This window comes from Amphiura filiformis, chromosome 4 (genome assembly GCF_039555335.1).
Source record: "Amphiura filiformis chromosome 4, Afil_fr2py, whole genome shotgun sequence".
Taxonomy (NCBI): Eukaryota; Metazoa; Echinodermata; class Ophiuroidea; order Amphilepidida; family Amphiuridae; genus Amphiura; species Amphiura filiformis.
Window position 1 is genome coordinate 83,894,957 of NC_092631.1, and position 22,294 is coordinate 83,917,250.

Here is a 22,294-nt window from a genome sequence, read left to right on the forward strand (position 1 = left end):
CCTTAGGTCCTGTTCAACAACATACAGCTATGGTATAAAATTGGATCAATTGAGGCCAAATTTATTGGTTGAGTATAGGAGCTTTAAAATATTGGACAAGACATAGTCGAGTCCAATATTTTTAAGCTCATAGGGAGACTTGTAAATATTGTTGGGTGTAAAGCATCCAATTTTATCATTATTATACACAACCAGCTACCTATTATAGCTGCCGCCCCCGATGTACACTGCTGCACAGCTACTTCATTGGTACTGAAGAGTACACACATTCAGTATCACATGCACAGTACACACACTAGGACTGAATTGGTACTGCACCAGAGTAGCCACAAAGTAGCTGAGCAGCAGTGTCACCTCTGGAGTCAACAGCAATAGGAATCTGATAGTGTATGTTTTGGATCCAATATTTTCACACACATTGAGATTCATCAAAAGATTACAATAATCAGTAGCGGATCCAGTGGGTGTTTAAGGGGGTGTCAAGATCATACAAAATCAACCCGATTTGGATAATTTTTGAGTCCTAAAAGTTCCTCCACGACCCATACTTGTGACCATTTTCAAATTCTGGATCCACCACTGATGACAGATAATAAATAGTTGTCTATTTCTATATCAATATAATTGCATTGATGTTCATTTATTTAAAGTGAATACCATGTTTAACGAGTTGAAAAGATAATAAATACCTTTGAAAGTATTGGTAAACACTTGCAGCATATCACTCATTCTATTTTCATCCGGTGAGTAAATTAAGATATTTACTTTCAGGCAAACAATTAATATAGATTGAAGCTTGAATAAAAATGTTCCCTTTCACATGAATACCTATTGGTAACAGTTTGATCCAACCAGGATCAAGGAGGCAATTTGGACAATCGAGTTCAAAGTTTACAATTCTCATTATAAACTTGTCAGTAACCTAGGCTGGTCTGTAAGGGAGCATGCCTGGGAACATGGAAAATCCATGGTCCAGACCTAAGCAAAATGCACAAGCCAATGCTTAATTAAAAGAAATGAAAAATACTAAGAAATAGAGAGAAGTCAAGAAGGCCACTCCCAACAATCAATATTACAATTCTGCCCACAGTAATTGCTGAAATCTTTACATACCTAGTATCACAGACTACTAGTGATGAATCACAAACAGTCAAAGTTTCAGCATCATAAAGAGGGCAGATCATTTCATGAAGTGCAACAGATGAAACTGCATGCTATGCACATACTGCATATTTTTTACAGTCTTTCACATAAATGCGAAGACACGCAATGCTCTATGCACGCAACGCTGGGGTGACATGCACAATAGAATGATCGGCCCTCATGAATATGCGAGAATTCACAGCATACAAAGCACTGGGACTTTGACTGTTGATACATAATCTGTAGTAGTCCTTGCCTATTACATGTATACCTTAGCGTTACCTTCATTTACATCAATGGCAATTATATTATTTTGCTCCCGGCCTATTTTGACCTGCATCTCAATTTCATGTTGCTACCTTGGGTCTGGTTGGATCAGACTGGGTCACATTTTATATCAAAATAATTCCAAATTATTTATAGTCCTGTTCTATTAATGTCAGGTACAGAATGATTTTATATACATTTAAATGACATTCGCCTCATCTCATCTGGATATAAACGAGCGATATCGACATTACAAATTCGTAATTCACTGACAGTTGGATTGTTATTATTGAATATATTAATAATTAATTTTATTAGTAGCAAATCATTGCATCTCAAATATTTTGTAAGCATAAAAAATAAATTTTTCTGACAGGTCAGAATTCAGCTGCACTAAAATGTGCCAAATCCATCCGACAATGCATTAGAAATCTGTAATACCAATATTGGTTATTTATTACCATTTAAATTAATAAATAAGCAGAACCTTCACCTTGGCATATACAAGACAAAAAGTTACAGTATACATTTTATTTTGAAAATTGTAAAAAAATAATATTCAGCCATTATTTATAATAATTATCATAAACATTTTGTATAGCACAAACGTTAATACAGCAAGTAGCAACCCCTCTTCAAACAAGTTTATTTTTTACTTTGAAGACAAAAGAGTACAAGATATATTTGGTGCCATATAGCACCAATATATGCACAAATGCCCGTAATTATATCAAGTGCATGCTAATTGATATACAGTGACTTAATTAATGGGGATTGTTAATTGGTCAGCTTGTGTCATCTACCCTCTGAGAAATATAATTTTAATTTTTTTATTTAATAAATTTGTAATTATAGTATTTATAATCCATCACTAGCATGGCAGCCCAAAGTATTATGTGGATCATATAACATCCAAGTAAGTGTACTAAATACTACATCAGTTGTTTGGTGTATTTATAAACCTTGAATAATAATAATAAATAATAATAATCACTCAGTGAGAATGCAAAATCAATGTGGACCCGGTCCCCTTGTTTGTGTCTACAGTGATAACATGACCTTAGACACCATGCAATATTCATTAACCAATTTCATGTACATCTAATAATTATTATATTCACAAATCATTAAATTGCAAAATGAAAACTCAAAAAGCTATAGTGTACAATCTTTATAGGGATGACCAATGAACCATCAACTCGATTAGAACACTCCCATATACAATGTACATGCAGGGAGCTCAGCTGTGCACAGCTTGCACATATATTTCTAAATTGAGCTCATTCTTTTATTTTTCAATATTTTTCTGTAAAAATTGGGAAAGTTAATGCCAATTATATTTTGTAACTATCTTGCAAATTACAGCAACATAACTTATTTCCTTTTCCTGTAAGTGCGAGTCAAAATTGGTCCATCGCCACAGTGCGCTTAAATACCAAAAAGTTCCTTCTCTGTGGGACTAATCTCCATAGTTAGACAGATCTATAGTTAGACCTGGTCTAACCTGTTTTGTGCATGTACAGACCTAAGTCCCCATAGAACTCTACGTTCAACCACTATGTCACATACATACCTTATATGCCTAGTGTTCATGTGTTAGGCAACAGCCAATCTTAGCCATTCACCTTATCTTTAGAGTTTACAAAAGAAGTATGGTCTCAGTTGTTTTATATAACAAGACTTAGGACTATACTCTGATCAGCTTGTAATAGAGGGGCAGGGCCTAGATTTCGTCTTGGTTTGCAAGAATCAAATCCATCATAGTCACTGCACTAAAGCGCTCCACAGACTCCGAGTATTGTACGTACAATATTGTATGCAACATAACTACGTTATTTAATCTATTGCCATTCTATTCCCAGTAATGTTTAAGTTCTAACGAATGTTTGATGACGAAAAATCGATAATATATTACATACAATATGTAGCAGAAATATATTATCGATTTAACGTCATCAAACATTCGTTAGAACTTAAACATTACTGGAAATAGAATGGCAATAGATTAAATAACGTACATATTGTACATACAATATTTTACGTACAATAAAAAGTCTGAATACTGCTTTACTGTATGATACAATGAGAGAAGTTGATTCTCGCAAGCGAACCTTACGAGAATCATTACGAGAATCGATTCTGTGATTCTCATCAAAATCTAGGCCCTGACAGGACTCATAACATCATAGATTGATATAGAATGGCATACACGCAGAACCTACACGAAATGTGCTTTGCGTATTGTGTGACTGACATGCGCTGTTGTGAATTTATGCAGGTGTAAGTTGGGATTTTATTGGCGTGCGCAGTAACACAAACCGATTAATTCTCGCCTATTACAAGCTGATCATAGTATACATATCATAAACTGATAATACTGTAAGGTGAATGAAGTACTAAAAGTAAAGCTTGAAAAAGATTCATGCCAGCACTTGACATTGACACGGGGTATCATCTGTGAACATCAACTTTCAAAAAGCACCCAAATCACATATAAGCATTGAACAGAAAATGCACCCCAGTGTCACATACAGAGGTGAAACCTTATATGCCCAGCACTTTTGCATTGGGCAATGACCATTCACCTTATTCACCAGTGCTCCTGCATAAAGCAATAACCATTCACCTTATAATAGTTTTTACAAGTATGGCATTCTCCCAAAGCAAGTACATCATCATTTTTTAACTCTAAACTCTGCATTATATAGACCACTTGACATGTGACGTCATACCCTATGCAGGAGTCACATTTTCTTCTAGTCCTCTCTCGCTCTAGTACATACAGGAATCGGGTCCTCCGGGTCTTAAGAGAGAATCCGTCGCCTCACACAGGTGTTGGTGCATCCCCATTAGCAGTCCCATTAGGTATTCTACCTCCACCATTTTGATGTGGATGACAGATGACAGTGAATTTCTCTGGATGAAACAGATGTCCACGAATCTTGTGCGAATACACAGCAAAAAACCACGAACCAATTAACACAAAGATCAATGATAGGATGATGAGGAAACCAAATGTTGCTGGGCAGGGAAGAATGATGACCAAGATGAAATGCAGCATGTCCATAGAGCATTCCAGAGAACGCTGGACACCGTTGAACACACCTCGCTCATTCTCCTTGATGTTCTCTTGGATGGATTGAGTTACTACAAGGTCAAAGACCCACAAGCCTGCAACAAACCCAATATATAGAGTGTAAAGTCATTGTGTCACATACATGGGAATTACCTCAAGTTTACATTGGGTATTCCTTTTTATCATGATTATAACATACATGATAGTCTTGATCAACAGCAATAATTATTAGGTGTTGTGAATGCATCTGGTTAGGCACAAAGACATGTTTATTTAGTCACATAGAACTCAACATACCTTTCCAATGACTAATGTGGAGTTGAGTCTTTGTGCTGCTGAGCTCTATGCTAATGTACAGTGGTAAATAGAGACATGTCTTTGTGGCTATCCAGAAGTTGTCACATCAGTTAATAAGCGACATCGGCATTACAAATTCCTAAAGCATTGGGGGACAGTTTTGGCAGTTTTGGAACAGGTTGAACTCTGACCTATTGGGGAAATTGCTTCATTATTCATTCATTTATTAAATTGTAATAATGTTGACAATATACCTCTTTGTGCAATCATCTAGTGCAGCATGTATCAGATGTAGATACATCTGCTTTTGAGCCCACCAAATAAAAATTGATACACAGAGGCCGGTTATGCCCATAAGCAAAAAGTAAGGCTAAGGAAAATTAATTTCCAGTTTTCCATCACCCATGCCAATTTTCAATTTTCTCAACACTTAATTTTTGAATGAAATCTACTTTTTTTGAAAACAACAAGTTATACCAATTGAAATTGAAAAATTGTAATTAATTTTTGCCCACCCTGTAAAACATTTTTGCCTTCTGATTCTGACTCTCCTTGCTTATTATTAATATATCTAATGTTTATTGGCAGAAACAAACATGATTTACTCACCCATTCGCTGTAGTATCTGGCCTCCAAAGAAAAGCACAGCTGTCCAATAACTATGTTCCACTCCTATGTAGTCCACACACTCTGTAAAACCAATTTGGTTTGGATTTGAATCCGAATTATTCCTTGAAGTCATACTTGCTATTGTAGATGTGATGATATCTGTCGGTGTGGTAACGAATGATGAGGTGAAAGACGGAGTAGTAACTTCTGTAACAATGTCTGTAATTAAAGTACTGTTAATCAAATCTAACAAATCACCCCTATTTTGTAGTGTACTAGTCTGATCCACATTGTCAAATTGTGGCGTGGAACCTACCACATAGTTAAGAGGGGTGCTTGCATCAATAGTAGGAGGTGGCCCACTTCTCTGATAATAAAATGGATCAAACAGGCTACCAGGTGCCCAAATGGATCCAGTACAAATACATAAACAAAGAATTACCATTGTCGTTGCATACAGTCCAGTTCTTTCTAAGCCGATTCGTTTGTGAAGAAAAGGAAATAAAAGTGTTCCTATGATTCCTGAAATAGAGCCAAGCGCCCTCATGATACCAATCACATATTCAGGAACTCCTAATGAATATGCATAACCATTTGTAATGGAATCAAATCCCATGACTGTCATATAAAACATTGCAATACCCATTCCAGCCCATGATACCGTGTAAGATTTATAAGTTTTCCACGCTTCGTAAGTGTTGGTAAATGACTTTAGAAATTTCCGATGCCAGCTGCAGCAGCCTTTGGATTCCTCCACTTGGTTTTGTTCTCCTGTTTCATCTTGAGGTGATGTTGTTCCTGATGTGCCCACCTTGTCTGATTCGTCTTGTGACTGCTGATTATCTTGAGATGGTAACATTACATCTTGTTCTGTCTGAGATGTTTGGCTTTCTGCTGGTTGCTCATCTGTAAGAATTGAATGGAAAATACCATTTTTGTTAGTAATACATTGTAGCAACTGCTGCCTTCTTATGTATTTCTTTATCCAGAAAAGCAAAATTTCCCTCCAAATGATCAAATTTCCAAGCAAGGAGGTTGTCAAATTACCAATTTCTTCCAGGTCTGATTACAATTATGATTAAGAATAACAAAATAGGTTAGGTAAGTGGTGGCACCCACTAAGTAAATTATAAATTTATTGCTTCATTTGTTTTGTCATTTATCTATATAACAAAAGTTTCCAAAACTGTATATATAACTGTAATTGACAAACAGTATCATTGGTCTATAAATTCATTATCATCAAGTGACCATTCATTTGGGAATCAATACCAAATCCAATCTGATTGGCTACCTGCTACAACAGCTATTACATTGATGTTACCAAACCTCTGATTTGATAGCTCAATTTGGTGATGTTTAATAAGGTGATCCTGACTTTTAGACCACCCGAGATCAGGTTAAAATGGCTAATTTATCAAATTAAACTTTCTGAACAAGGTTAAAACTTGTTTTCAACTGTACAAACATACCGTTTATTCTGTCGGAAAAGCTTTATTTTGTTCCAAAATTCATGTTTTTATAGCTATTTTTGATGTAAAAAGGTTGATGCAAAACCAGTGATGCTTAAGATATATGTGACAGCTTAGTAACCGTACAATATTTTTTGGACACTGGATAATGTATTTTAGGCTGTTTTTGCTCATTTTGGGATTTTAAACGCTGAGATTGAAAACAAGAGCACCAAGGGTGCTGTAGCTCAATTGTTATTTGAAATTTGACGTAATGTTCAGATATATGTATAACCGTTGAATATATCAAATTGGGTTTGTTTAATATACTGGTATTTAATTGTGTTTATAACATTTCTTTATTTATTTATGTCAAGAATATTGCTAGTTGGTTTTATAAAAACGAGTTAACTCTCAACATTAACAATAAAACTAAATAATATAGTATTTGGTGCATCTCACATTCTTACCAAGTTCAACAATATGACATGCTTGATCATACAAATGAATTCAAGTATCTTGGTGTTACATTAGATCCACTTCTCATGGTGGGGATGTGAAACAAAATTTTAATTTTACGTGGCATAATGTACATGTATATAAAAAAGGTCATTTATGTGTAACAGGGCCCTCCACCTTTGTTCCATAACCATTAAAGACTTAATGTACGATTTCGTCAAATTTTAATTTTGTTATTCTTTATTCAAAATGTTGAAATAATATTAGTACCGGTAATAACTGCCGGGAAGGGTTGCTGTCCGTTTTAAGTTGAAATAACGAGGTAAAGTGAAAGAAACCCCATTAGTTATTTTGACCATTTAACATGCAGTTCTATGGGAGGACATATTATCATAATTTTTAAAATTATGATAATATGTCGAACTTTGCTCTGTTGACCTACAAAGACAACAAATTTGGCTGATTCCATTTAGGTGCAAGTTGGGACATGTGTAAACATTACAAATATGTAAAAAAATTCAGGTTTGAAAAAAATTAACCAATTTCATATTATAAGATCGTATATTAAGGCTTTAAGGTATAGGAAATTTTTTTTTTTTTGCTATAGCCCCCGAATGAAATGTATTTAATTATGTTTGTACTCACTAAGGTAGCATTGTGTGTGTGAATTTTACAGCCGAACTAAGTGCTATTCTTTTTTATGGTCATTTTAGTGACTAAAATAGCCCAAAATGAGGGTTTGTCAATATTGCTGTCCATTTCTAATCATCACCCCCATAGACTTTACATGTAAAATAAAAATGCCCATAAAAATTGAATAGCACTTAGTTCAGGTGTAAAATTCTCACAAAATGCTTTTGAGTGATTACAATAATAATTAAATACTTTTAATTCAGGGGCTATGTGGAAATTTTTTATTGTATTTCTTGTGCAATGACATATAGGTCCTTTCACAATAAAATGTCCATCTGAAACAAAGGTGGCCTTAGGAACAACAGCATAGCCAGCATTTTAGTGTAAAAGGGAGTAAAGCCAAACTCTGTCCCCATTTGTCAATTTTTGACCTTTTTCAGTCATTTTAATGACATACTCCGATCCCCATCCCCATTTTCATCACTGGAAATTTCTGTGTTGGGGATGCAACTTTCCCCCTAGCTCCCAATGCCACTGCTCAGGAGGGAGGCAAGGTGCTGAGGTTATTCTGCATATAAATTGTTAATGAATAATAAATAAATGAATGGGCACCAAATATCTTCAGGTATAAACTGACAGGAATATTAGCAGTAATAAATATTTGTCTTTAGGCATGTCCAGTCCACACAGAGGAATTTTTGCTTGAGCATAGTGGCTCTCGGACAAAAACTTGGGGGGAAATCTACCATGTGAACGCTCTCAAGGATTCCAATTACTAAGTTTACCCCAAATTTATCTGTGTCTGTTAATTAGTTAAATAAATGTAGGCTTCAAGACATCCAAATTGCACCTGCATTGCTGAAAAGCCACCCAATTTTTTTCTTAACCATCTGTTTCTGTGGGACAGGAAATTGTTGGAAGTCTCAGGGAAAATCTTCAAAAGTAACCCATTTGTGCTACCAAACCATGAGCTTGGCAACCCTGATTACTTTGTCCTTGTCAAGCACTTGAACAAACACTCTACTGTTGACATTAGGTTTTAGTGGTTTATGCATATTTAGGGAGCTTTAGAATTTTACAATCTCACATAAAAAATAATTACTATGTAAAACTATCCTCACAAATATCTGAGAGGTCTCTGCAAAAATACACATGCTCCAAATCTAAACCTCCATAAAACACAGTAACATCATTGGCAAAGCTAAAATGTAAACATGTAACAGATGACTTATATTGGTTAAAACACCAAGGTTAAACCTGGTGTAGCATGTAAGAAATCTAGGAATGAGATTATTCTTGTGAAACTGCACAATTTTTTCGTGACAAATTGCTCGAAAAAGCACACTTCCTGTCCATTTTTTCCCAGCAAAATAAGTAACTTTCATGAACAAACTTGCAAAGATCGCCACCTCAAATTACCAGCTCCATTACTCAAACGATGTAGCAAGAGAAAGAAAAAACATCGAGAATCCGGATCATGCCTATAGTTCAATTTTGCTTCGCAAATTGAGCTAAAAATGAGGTGAATATGCAGCGTAACTCGGTGTATGACTTGCTTTTGCAAAAATGCAATTTGCAAATGCATCACCACTTTTCGAGTTTTTATCGCAAAAAGTTTTCCAACTCTGTAATTTATTATAGATAGCACTTACCTTTGCCTTTTCTTGCTAACGCTGGCATTTTTTTATAAACTTTTAGCAACAAAAAGTACTCTGCTATCATGGAGCCTACATTCCAAGCAGCTATATACACAGCAGCGATTGTCATGCCAGCAAAATTCATAATGAGACCAACAATGATCGGTGCCAAGATGTTAACTGACAAATCAATGCGACGAATCATGGCGTTCATTGCTGAAACAGTAAAAAAGGCGGTCAAAAGATCAGAGTAATTAAGAAAGATTTTGGTCTTGCAAATCAATTTGCTGAGTAACTAACTAAAAGGCCTAATGGGAAAAACCACAGTATTTTAATAACTTCTTAAATGAATTGGTCCACCATGCACATCACAAATGCTAAAGCTGGATTCCAGCCAGTCCAATACCAAAAGGGACTTTTCCAAGGCCAATAAGAAAAGGGCACAAAGCTGTTATTAGTTGTGGGAGACAAGCTCTTAGTAGATGCCCCATGTGTGATGCCCAGGGTGTGATATTTAACATTCTTGTTACATGTTTAGGTTGATCCTTCATGTAATTATTTCGTGTAAGCTAATCCTAACCCTAAACTAACCCTAACCCTCTGAAGAAATCCGACTGAACAAGACGGATGAAACGTCAGCTGGTGAGTTATTAAAATCTATTCACCACAATATATTGGTTTTGTAAAAACAATCTGTAATTATTTGAACAATAACAAACCTGATGAATCTCTACAGTAACCCTAACCCTAATTTCGTGTAAAATTACATGAAGGAATAACCCATGTTTATTGGATTCAATCTCCTCGACCATGTCCCACATAGTGAAATAAGTTAACAAGGTATATTAACCATCAATCCATATTCAAGTTGAAGTTTTCTCATCTCAACAATAACAACAAAAGCAGTGATTTATAGTGCACTATGCACATTGCACAGGTGTGAAACCACAAGCCTCAGCACACTTGCTGACCATTGCAAGACACATGTATAAACCATGTAGCAACAATCAGGTATGTGCAGCTAAGACGTACTCACCCTACATATGACACAATAAAAGCAAAAAGGATCAACTCCCCAAATTCTTGTACGGATAGCAGAGACAGGTAGCGGTTAGGTCCAGGTGAATTTCAAATTAGCTCAATTAGTTCAAAAGAAACAGAGACTGTGTCAGGCTTGAACTTGCATCGCCGAACAACAATTAACCAGAGTCAAAATGCTTCACTGATTGCTTCAAGGTGAATGCTTCACCTTGACTGCTACAATCCCATATAACTAATGGATCCTTGCTTTTTGTTATACTGACAGTATGTGACATTATTAATTTTTTTAAATGCATTACAATGCAGTGCAAAGCTGTCTCACAGAGGGGGCACTCGCATGTAAAGGTGGTACGGGTATGTGCGGTGGTCAAGAATCCCTTTTCAGGGTCTCCGGTAGTTCCATAAGACCCACATTTGGATCATGCTCCAGTTCAAACTCTGACAATTGTAGCTCTTTAGCTCAAATTTAGAATTTAAAAAAAATTAGCTCCGTAGCCTATAATTTGGCCCAATTTTAGTTCACTAGACCCGCTCAAACGGTTTAAATTTCAGTTCCCCAAAATCAGTTCTTAGTTCCAATAACTCGGCGCTCCGTGCCGTACACCCATACCAAAAATTAAATTACAGTTTCATGTGCAGTTTAGACGACCGATGGATTTAGTCTAGCCTTTGCTATGTTCACTATCTGAACTCTGAGTATTGCACAACAGGGATGTATTTTTGTCAGTATGCATTCATAAAAGATAACCATTCCATGAATACTTACCAGCTAATCTGTCTTTGTTGTTGCCTGCCAATACCACCACCCAGTCTTTTTGAATACAAATCTTTTGGGCTAGACTGAACAGGTTGGCTATCACACCAAATAAAATCACCAGTAAACATAGTAGGTATAGGCCTGGATACCATGCTGAAAAGAAAACATATAATAACTATAGAATAGATAATGCAGCTACAGCAAAAATAATTATTTCTAGCTTCAAATATATCCTTGAACTCAATGACTTCTCCTACAAATCACATTAGTTTAATATTACCAAAATATTTGCAAAGAAAGCCTTATGTTTCAATAATGTGCATATCATCAATGCACATACCCAATAAGTCCAATGTGTGCAATTTCTTATGCAAAAACAAAATTTTGGGAAATACTAAATGGTCTATCACGCTGGCGGTTACGTAATTAATCGGATTAATTACCATAGCAATAGGTGAAAACAATTTTGAACATATCGCGCTGCACTACAAGCAGGTTACACTCATCACCTGTGTATGTCTGCAATCATAGATTGAATACAATACTGGTCTTTTCAAAGATACTAATCTTACAGGTGCAAGTGATCAGCACGATATGGTTCAATGCAGAGGTACCGCGTGAAGGTATCAGTGCAGCGCGGTATATTCAAAAATTGTTTTCACCTATTGCTATGGTAGTTAATCCGATTATTACGTAACTTCGCCAGCGTATTGTAATTTTGAAGTCATTCATGTTTGCCTGTTGTTCATGATGGTAGGTAAATAATGGAATTCAGGTCATACAAATGATTTCTTCATTATAGCACATTAGCACTCATATTGCACAAACACAGAAACTCTCCAGAAATATAGCAAAATATCTCTTCAACTCAACACTGTTTTTTCGAGGAAAACGGGGATTGAATGTTGTCTTTGAAGTTTATCTTATGGTTTGTTCATATCAATGATGCACTGGATGATGATGATCTTTTTTATAGTCAAGAAGACAATAGTTTGATAATGAAATGAAAATTTAACAATGCTGTTTATGAGACACTTTCTTTACCTTGGAATAATTGGTCTTTGTATCGCAGAAGAAATAACAATATGATGGCACAAACAATGACAAATGAATTCTGGCAAAGCAAGGCAGTTCTTACGGCTGAAACAAAAACAAAAACATTAAAGAATTAACTTCTGATCAACTTGGCACATTGTTTTAGCAATCACTTCATGAAATGGATATTACGGCTGTTGTTGAGTAACACTTTCATAATTCGTCAACAATCATCAAATCTCAAGATCCGACGTCGACAAAGTAATAAATCAATAAAGGCCAAATATTAAGTCCAGAGACCATGTTATGCTTTTAATAAATTAACAGTATACAAAATATCGGAGTTCATATATTATTGGAAATATACCAATTTTGACCTTGCTCCACATGCTTAAAAATGAAAATGGTGATTGTTGCAATATGTACCTTATTGACTCAGACTGGGTCACAAATAAGGGGATTATAAGGGGGAAATAAAGTGTGTATAGGAGGGGAAATCTACGAGACACCTGTATAACCTGTAATTTATTTAGAGGAGCTCAAGGAAGAGGGCTTGGGTCATGACAGAGTGGACTCAATCCTCCCCCCCAATTTATGCAACTAGCCAATATAATGCTTTATTATAGATTTAAAGAAAGCATTTGATACTGTAAATCATGATATTCTGATTAGGAAACTTAAACAATATGGGGTATGTGGGGATGAATTATTATGGTTTAAATCATACTTAAACAACAGAGAACAAACTGTTAATGTTAACTCAATTTTTTCTGACTTTAGGCCAATTGATATTGGTATTCCTCAGGGCTCAATTTTAGGTCCTTTACTGTTTATAATTTTTGTTAACTGTTTACCTAATGCTGTGTCTGAATGTAAAACTGTAATGTATGCAGATGATACCTCTTTAATGTGTAAAGCTAAAAATGAATCTGATCTTAAAATTCAAATGGAGTCATGTCTAAGTAGGGTAGCTGAATGGTTCAAAGTAAACAAACTCACTTTAAATGTTGAAAAGAAAAAGTTTATGATCTTTGGTACAAACAAAATGCTTGAAAAGTTCAACAATGTACATTTAATATATAACAACAATGATATTGAAAGAGTAGATGAGTTTAAATATCTAGGTGTGAAATTTGATAGCAAGCTGTCTTGGTCAGCTCATGTTGATAATGTTAGTAAAACTATTTCCAAAAGAACTGGCATAATAAAACGTATAAAATATTTCCTTCCATACAAAACCACTGTAATGTTAGCCAATGCTCTTGTTATTCCCCACTTTGATTATGGAAGCATGGTCTGGTCAAATTTTAGTGTAGAGTACCATAATAGGCTTCAGGTACTTCATAATAATTTAGCTAGAATAATTCTCTCAGCAGATATAAGGACACCAACTAATGATTTAATGAATACATTGCAGTGGGTTAAACTTGATCAAAGATGGCATAATACTCTATTAATGACTGTTTTCAAATTTTTAAAGAATGAATATCCATCATACTTATCTTCTCAATTTGATTTTGTTCATGATAACCATAATCATATAACTAGAAATCATACTTCTAATACATTGATTGTACCAAAATTTAAATCAAATTCAGGTCAACGTTCTTTTCATGTCAGGGCAGCCTATGCATGGAATTCTTTGCCACCGACAGTAAGAGCTCAGATGGAAAATATGACTTTAGGCCAATTTCAATCAAAAATTAAAGAAATTTAGGCGGTCTTTATCTATATTTTATTCATTTACTTGCTTGATTTTTGTATATAAATATAATTATTGTATTTCTGTATTTTGAATCATGGTATTTATAATTATCTTGTAGTTGATGATACCATTATACTTATTTGTAATATATTGTAAATACATTGTAAATACTGTATGATACTTTGTAAATATTGTGTATCGTAATATATTTTGTTGCTATATAACATGTATCAATGAGGGCCTGCTTGAAAAGCAGTGCTTGTCACTGAAGCAGTATAATTCTCAATAAAGAAAGAATAAATAATAATAATAATTACACCTCATACATATTCATGAGATAATGACACCAATTTATTGGTCAATTGGAACTTGACACAACCCAAGTAAATTGACCTATCCGCAGTGTGACCCATCTTACCGGACAAAAGTTTTTCCCCTATTCACAATATCATCATCCTTAGAGACAAAAGTTCGTACTCCCTTTCATAAACGTGTTTTTTCGATATGCGAAGGTATGATAAAACTGGAAGCAACAACAAAAATGGCAGCATCCATGGAAAGAAGTCCTTTGCTCTCCGAAGCAGATATTGCAGAACTAATTCTGCAAAAGGATGCTCGAAACACCCAACTTATGATTCATAAAACCATGAAGCTGTTCAAGATATATTGCGAGGAGAAGGGAATTGCGTGTGCAGAGCCTAGCAAGGCTCAGCCTAGAAGAGCTCTCAAATCCGAAGCTTAACTTCCAAGTTTTCTTTTTAACCCTAATACCCTCGCTGCTTTTTGGCAAGGGGAAGGAAAGGAGGAAGGAAAAAAGAAAGAAGAGAGAACTTTTTTTCTCGGGTGCGGTTTTGAACCCCGACCCCTCGGGTGCCAGACACGTGTACGGGCCTACCTTGCCACAGGGGTGTAGCTTGCCCGGCCAAGCTTTCCGCGACCATATGACTGTTCGCATGATGACGCAATCGCATCATGTGGGATACCTGCCTGATGCTTTGTGAACTGTGGTTTTTTGTTGTTTAGTACGGTTAGGGTTAAATGTTGTGAATTGGTGTCATTTTCTCATAATATTTTCTGAGGTGTAATAAAAATACCAAATGGTATTTTCAGGAAAATAGGGTCACTATTTTCCCCTATTTCCCTTCAAACCATGTAGTATTTGTATACTGCAACCTACCTGTTAATCTTGGTGTTCTGTCTACCCATCTACCAACAAGAGCACCAAACAATAGTACTGATATAGCTAAAGAAAACCCAAAGATGGCTGTTAATCTGAGTGAATTATCCTCCAAATCTACCAGGAAGAGAGCAACAGCAAATGACCACATTCTGTCTCCCTGAAAAATCATAAGTGTATAGTTTTTAACTTGTCAAGAACTATGAGTTTGTTGAAGGAACATCGCAACACACTAATAAAATGATGAAATAAATGTAAACTTGGAATTTACAAGCATTAACAGTAAATATCATCATAATCCTTAAACTGGAAGATTCTATAGTAAAATATTTAGATATATGGGATTTAGTCGCACCTGGTGATTTGAGAAGTGGGCACTTTAGCAGTTGTTGCTTACAAAATTCTGTGGGGTGCTCATCATTAACCCTAACACCCATAAATACCACAAAATTTGCCAGCGAAGTGTTACCTGTAATCCGATTATCACTATGTCAACTGGATCAGGCTTTTGAGTTCTGCATCATGATCGAAATGATCGCAACACAGTCTATGGCATATACTACCAATCCAAAAGGTGCGTGATCCAGTTACCAAGGAGTTCTGTAACCACTTCACTGGTGAATACCACAATGAAAACCATTGCGCATGCCTGAATCCCAGGGTCTGCGATGACGCAATCACCCTAAGTGATATATGCTCACGGAATCGCTGCCTGAGGCAGCATAACCCGTGTGGCTAACGGTCCGTGATCGTGTGCTTGGCATTCGGGGGTCCAAGGTTTGAATCCGGGTGCCAAGTGACTTCTTTGTTCATCTTCTCTCTTTTTTCATTTCTTCTTTAACTTCTGATAGCATGCATGTTAGCAGGGCTTCAACCTAACTCTTACAAAAATATAGGGATAATATAGGACCATTTTGGGAAAAAATATAGGGATAATATAGGAATATTTTGGGAAAAATGTAGTTAAAATATAGGGCAAACGATGGATATGTCCGTAGAATAGAGGATATTTATCAACACAGTTGAACAATATTTACTGTATTTAACAGTAACTGTTCCTTCTTACTAGTGCGCGCATAATTTGCACAGGTAATGGCCTCCTCCATTTCCCTGCATCTATCCACCACTCAAGAAAGCATATGATCATGTGCAATGAATTGGGATAAATGTGTTATATACTTGCTTATATTTTTATAAAATTGTTTTTGTTTCACACAAAAGTGTCAGTACAGTAATGCATCTGTCAAAAACATACTAATTATTTTGTTTTATTTCTAAGTGAGACCTTACACTTGTACTTTTGTACATGTATGTAAAACAGATAATACGACAAAAATGTAGAAGAAACATGATTTCAGTTAACATGATGTCTGGAATGACACATGAATTTGTTGGAATATTCTACTGCACAGTATCTTCACATTATATCTTAAGTATAATGGAAGTGCAGTGAACCTTTTGGTTTTATCACATACATGTAGTAAATTACACTTATTGGGGCCTTTGCTGTTTTAATCTACATCAATGATCTGCCTGACAACCTGTCTTTTGTTGAGAGTGAGATTATTCGCCAATGACTGCATTGTGTATCAAGAAATCAAATCTGCTGAAGATTCCAGGATTCTTCAAAATGACATAAACCATCTCAGTCTGCAACTGGGAAACCAACTGGAAAATGGGTTTCAATCACTCCAAATGCTTTTTAGTGAGAGTCAGGCATAAAAACAAGCCAATCTCATCAAACCTTGCCTGGAACAGACACATAAATCAGATCGCTATACATGTAAAACCATGTACCAAACAGAACTTTGGGGCTTCTCCAAAGAAACTTGCCCTTGTGTAACAAGTCAACAAAGTAAAAAGCACTTGTTTGCCCATTGTAGTCATATTGTCAGACAATATGGGATCCTCACCAGAGAAACAATATTGACACCCTTGACAAGATTTAGAGACATGCAGCCACTGAGCCCAGTTTGTCCATGACTATTCAAGACAATTTGAAAAGTGTTTCTGACATGTTGAGACACCTTGAATGGGAATCAAGATGCACCAAAGCCATCTATGTTATGTCCCATGAAGCAGACTCGTGATATCATACACAGTAACATATTACATCTCATCCAAACCAAGACTAAGAAAACTACATACTAGGCTGTCCTCAGGTCATCTTCTAATCTACATCCACACCAGAGCCACAAAAATGACATTGCAGTCAATATATCCACCCTAGAGTGGAACATGCTTCCTGACACCAACAGATGCGGTGCAACTCTGTCACATTTAATTTTAAGTCATGCTGGACAATGTGGACATGAACTATCTCACCAAATCTGCCTACATCAAAATTTTAATTGCCTGCAACCAGTGGCCATGCTAGCCTAACCTGTATGAGATACTAGCCCAACTGTTGGCATTTGGGCAGTAGCAAGCAGATGCAGATACAACCAAAGTACATTATTCCCTACTTTCCTATCTGTTCCAATTCCAGTGACACCTCATGTATATAGGTTATCCACTTGACTCATGTGTGACTTCTAACAAATGGCGTAGTATTCCTCATTCAAACCAATTCAGTGCACAACCTCGGAGTTACCTGCATGACTTTGGCGGGCTATTTTGAAACAGTCATGGTTGCACATGCAGGTACTTCTTTTGAAAATCCTAAAGAAGATATAGCAGTCGCTGATAGGATATGCAGCTTATAGAACACAGTGTCCTGGGTAAGATTAGGCCAGGGTTCATTGGAGTGACACAATAACTGGCATTACAGAGCTATAGGTAATAGGGAATAGATAATAGTAAAATGTCACTGAAGCATGTTGGAAAATGTAACAACTCCCGCTTTTTCTCTGCCTCAATTACACATGACCATATTTAATATGACCGTTATTAATATTATAATGTTTGTTTAAAACACATTGGACCCTCATAACTCAATTAAGCAAATGTATAGTTATCTATAATATAACATAACAAATCTGTTTGTTGCTCTTATTGAGAAATTTACAGCTTTCTATTCTTGGCACATGTATCCGCCAGTGCATGTAAAAATAAATACGTACATTTTGAAAAAAAAATATAGGAATTATAGGGCATTTTACAACTTTATAGGGAAATATAGGAAAAGTTCAAAAATATAGGAAATATAGGAAATATAGGGCCAGTTGAAGCCCTGTGTTAGGGTTAAGGGAGGGGCCTAATTAGTTCGAATGCGATATACTAAATCTGAATACACTCAGTTACTGAAATTTGTGACTGACTTTAAACTAAATGACAGGGCATTTTCTGTTGTACTTGATCTCATTTATCTAAAGTAAATTTTTCTCTGTTATATAAATATGGGACTGAGTGTATATAAAGCTTAAAATAGGGCAGCCGGTCATAGGTGGCTTAAATGTCATTGATAAAATACATCCCATACAAATATCATTATTTCACAATACTTTGATTGCTTAGAATACAATGATATTTACTCAGACCTAATCAGTATTACAAGGTCTAGTTATGCCACAGCATGGACACATATAAATTGATGCACTGTAGGGTAGTCAACTTTGGCTGAGTAGAGCAAAGCAAAGTTTATGATATTATTTCTTCACGATTTCAGTCAATAACAATTGCTTGAAAGTAATATTTCACTGTTTTGAAAAGGAATAAAAAAGGTTTCTTGGACTAACATGTCATAGTGTAAGATTTGCATGATGGGTGAGATTGTAGTCAAAAGAATGAGATTTTGGTGGCTTGGCATGTGTGAGAAAGACTCATGGGCATATCATACAAAGCAATCACTAGGACCATAGCATTTTTCTGTCACATAACTTCTGTCGTTTAAAACAGAAATGGGATATCTGATTGATAAATCACTGGCCACGACTGGACACTGGTAGCGATTGTGAAAACGCTACCAGCATTTGATTACTAGTGTAAATACAATGCTCTTCATGCCCAATGCGCGAGGGTGACTATCATGAAGATGGGGCCAAATTTTGCACTCAAAGCCCAATTAAACACATTCTTGTTTCAATCTTGGAGGAAAATCTCATCATAAAAGGCCTAGTCATACACGTCCTGTCATGATACTTCATGTGGACTTAGTCTTAACCCAGGTCAAAGATCTTTTGACACATTAATGTTCCTAATGAAAGACACCGTGACAATAATTCCTATCACAATGATCTATTATAATAGCTTACCCATGCTGATAATGCTTGACTACTGTAGATAAGACAGTCTGTCTGTTCAACCCAACAACAAAAGTGACCTGTAGATAAAAGAAATGCAAACAACACAATGTCACATGTATACATACGTGATGGGGTGTCCTAAAAACTTTTTCCTGGTACTAGCCAGTTTAGCAGGTTAACTACAATGTTACTTTTCTCTACCAGACATATAGCACAAGGTGCTATGGGTGATTTTTGAGTTAGCATTTAGTTTTCCTACATTAGGAACCAATGTTTTATGGCATCCTTACACCTTGAAGGATAAAACTAAAATTGGTTCCATTTTTTTCTATATGCCCCCTATATACATGTACTTCCCATGAGGGTTCGATTAGTTCAGGAGTTATAAAGTAAATAAGGTCAAATGTAAAATATCTCATGCACAGGGCCGTTCCGACCATTAGGCCAGGTAAGGCGGTCGCCTAGGGCGGCAAACGCAGCGCAGAGGGGCGCGAAAAACAGAAGAAAAGGAGGCGAAAAACTAAAAAAACGGGAATGGAGAAAGAAAAGGGAAGAACAAATGGGTGCGGATAAAAAGATAAATTGGGAGGAAAAATAAAAAAGGGGCGAGGTATATGCTTTGGTGCAGTGGCGTTGCGACGGGGGCAAGGGGGGGGGCGTGCCCTGGGCGCAACCCTTAGGGAGGATTCTGCGCCCCTCTAAACTGCGCAACTGTTTCACGGATGGGCGGGGGCGCCATTATGTATCCTTTATTGAGCCCTTGGCCACAACCCCTGGCTAGTACGCCACTGCACTGCTTTGGTAGGGCGGCAGGAAGAGACTTTGCCTAGGGCGGCAAAATCCCTAGGAACGGCCCTGCTCATGCACAGTCACGGTACCCAGCCAATTGGACAACTCATGCTACTGTAGCACCACTGACCAGCCAGTTATTCATACATGTTTGCAATGCTAGCCAGTTACCAGCCACTGCCTGCCAGGCTCAGACTTGTTTGTGACAGAGATTAATGACTGTCTATTTTCCTGTCAAATTACAGACATTGGTTCTTTTGTACTGAAAAATATGAACAAATTTGATGTCAATGACCTCAATTTATCGTCAAACAGGACATGATAGTCTAGCTGTTATCATTCATAATTTATTTCTATGACAATAGATAGAGGTCAAATACTGTTTACATGAACTATTAAAATGTCAAAATGATAATTCATCAATGCATTATGAATTTGCCAATATCAACAAACACAACAAGTACCTTAGCCTGTCAGGAATCTACATGAGGAGGGGGTGGGGAGAGATGCTGGGCTAGTCTTTAAAAGTGAAAGGGTCAATGTGCAGCCACTATGCATACATCCCCGTCTGTCAATTTCGGTTACCCTCCCAGTGGCATGAACACAGACAGATCAGACATAATCAACTTTTCGGATCAGAATGCATTAGAATCTGGCAGACTGCAAACCATCACATTTCAAATCCTCAAGTCAAATTCAGCTCTGTTGTATAATAAATTGTATGTACGTTTCATACTTATTTGTCCATGTGTGCACATGTGTTTGTGAACCAACCACTTTCTTTCAAAATAATCAAATATTTTATAAAAATCTATTTTTGTTTATAAAATTCCAATCACACCTATATTTCCATACCTTTTGATGCCTCAGCTTCACCACCCCCAGCATCATCATCATTCTGTTGATCACTTTCATCAGCCCTCACATCTGTAGCAAGCTTACCAGCAGTCCCATCCACACCATTATCATCACCAGCAACATCATCATCATCATCAGTGGGGTCACTTTTGCTTCTTTCAATAGTTTCTCCCAAACTTGGTTCTTCTGCTGGCAGTTCTTCAGAATCGACTGCCTCGTATTTCACGGATGAAGCTTCCGAGGTCATTTTGTCCTGATAAAATAATCATACAAATAAAGATGTCATTAATGTAGAGAAATATAACATTGAGTCTCATAAATGTTGCAGAGTTATTTATAGGTTAATAAATGCGTATCACTTGTTGAAATTGTACAAAATAATGCACACGTACTGAGATGTTGATGCGTCTAATGCACGAGCCCCGAAGGGGGGAGTGCATTATTTTGTACAATTTCTTGAGCAACAAGTGATAAGCATTTATTAACCTATTTCATACACGAGAAAAAAGTCCAGTGATTTTTGCTATTTTTATAACAAAATTGTCACTAAAAATGTTGGAAAATGCAAGCAAATATAAATGCATCCACTCGCAAGAAAAATGAACGCGTCCGGAAGCACTGCACGTACTACGCGGAGTGCGCGCCCGTGCAATTATACAATATTTATGCACGGCTAGTAATTTACTAATGTGTGCTCTGATTGGTTCTCACTATCTAAGAGTGTATGAATAAACATTAAGTCCACAAAAATCTTTTTGATATAATTTTTGATATAAATTTTTAGCATTTGGGCCTGGGCCATTTGGCACCAATGTGTGCATGCAATGTTGTGGAGGGTTGAAGTGCGTACACTAGGCATGGGAACGTTAAACGCATATGTACCGTTAAACACACGCATGATCCGTTAAACGTTTAGCAATTGTGATAAACGTGTAACACGCAAGTCATTTTCAACCTTCAATTTTCCATTTTTCAATGCTAATCAGCTCAGTGTAAATTATAAGCTGAAGACGACCTTAATAATTTACATGAAACTTGCTCAAAACATTAATTATTTGACACTAATACGTCAAAATAATGCATAGTTTCTGACATGTTTGGGCCGTTGACTTCGCAAATTTTACCTTGTGTATATGGCGGCAATGGCGCCATTGATACTAACATATTCTGTTAGAA

The 22,294-nt window shown here is 36.3% G+C and overlaps 1 protein-coding gene across 1 annotated transcript; it reads right to left on the bottom strand.

The window, feature by feature from the left end:
• Positions 1–3,483: 3,483 nt before the first annotated feature.
• Positions 3,484–21,370, bottom strand: LOC140151550 (solute carrier family 40 member 1-like). Its single transcript, XM_072173935.1, has 8 exons — positions 21,116–21,370; positions 19,481–19,548; positions 15,288–15,447; positions 12,415–12,510; positions 11,380–11,523; positions 9,588–9,788; positions 5,393–6,298; positions 3,484–4,581 (listed from the first exon to the last, which is right to left on the bottom strand). The coding sequence occupies exons 1-8, from the start codon at positions 21,363–21,365 to the stop codon at positions 4,235–4,237; spliced, it is 2,172 nt and encodes a 723-aa protein (XP_072030036.1). The 5' UTR covers positions 21,366–21,370; the 3' UTR covers positions 3,484–4,234.
• Positions 21,371–22,294: the final 924 nt, after the last annotated feature.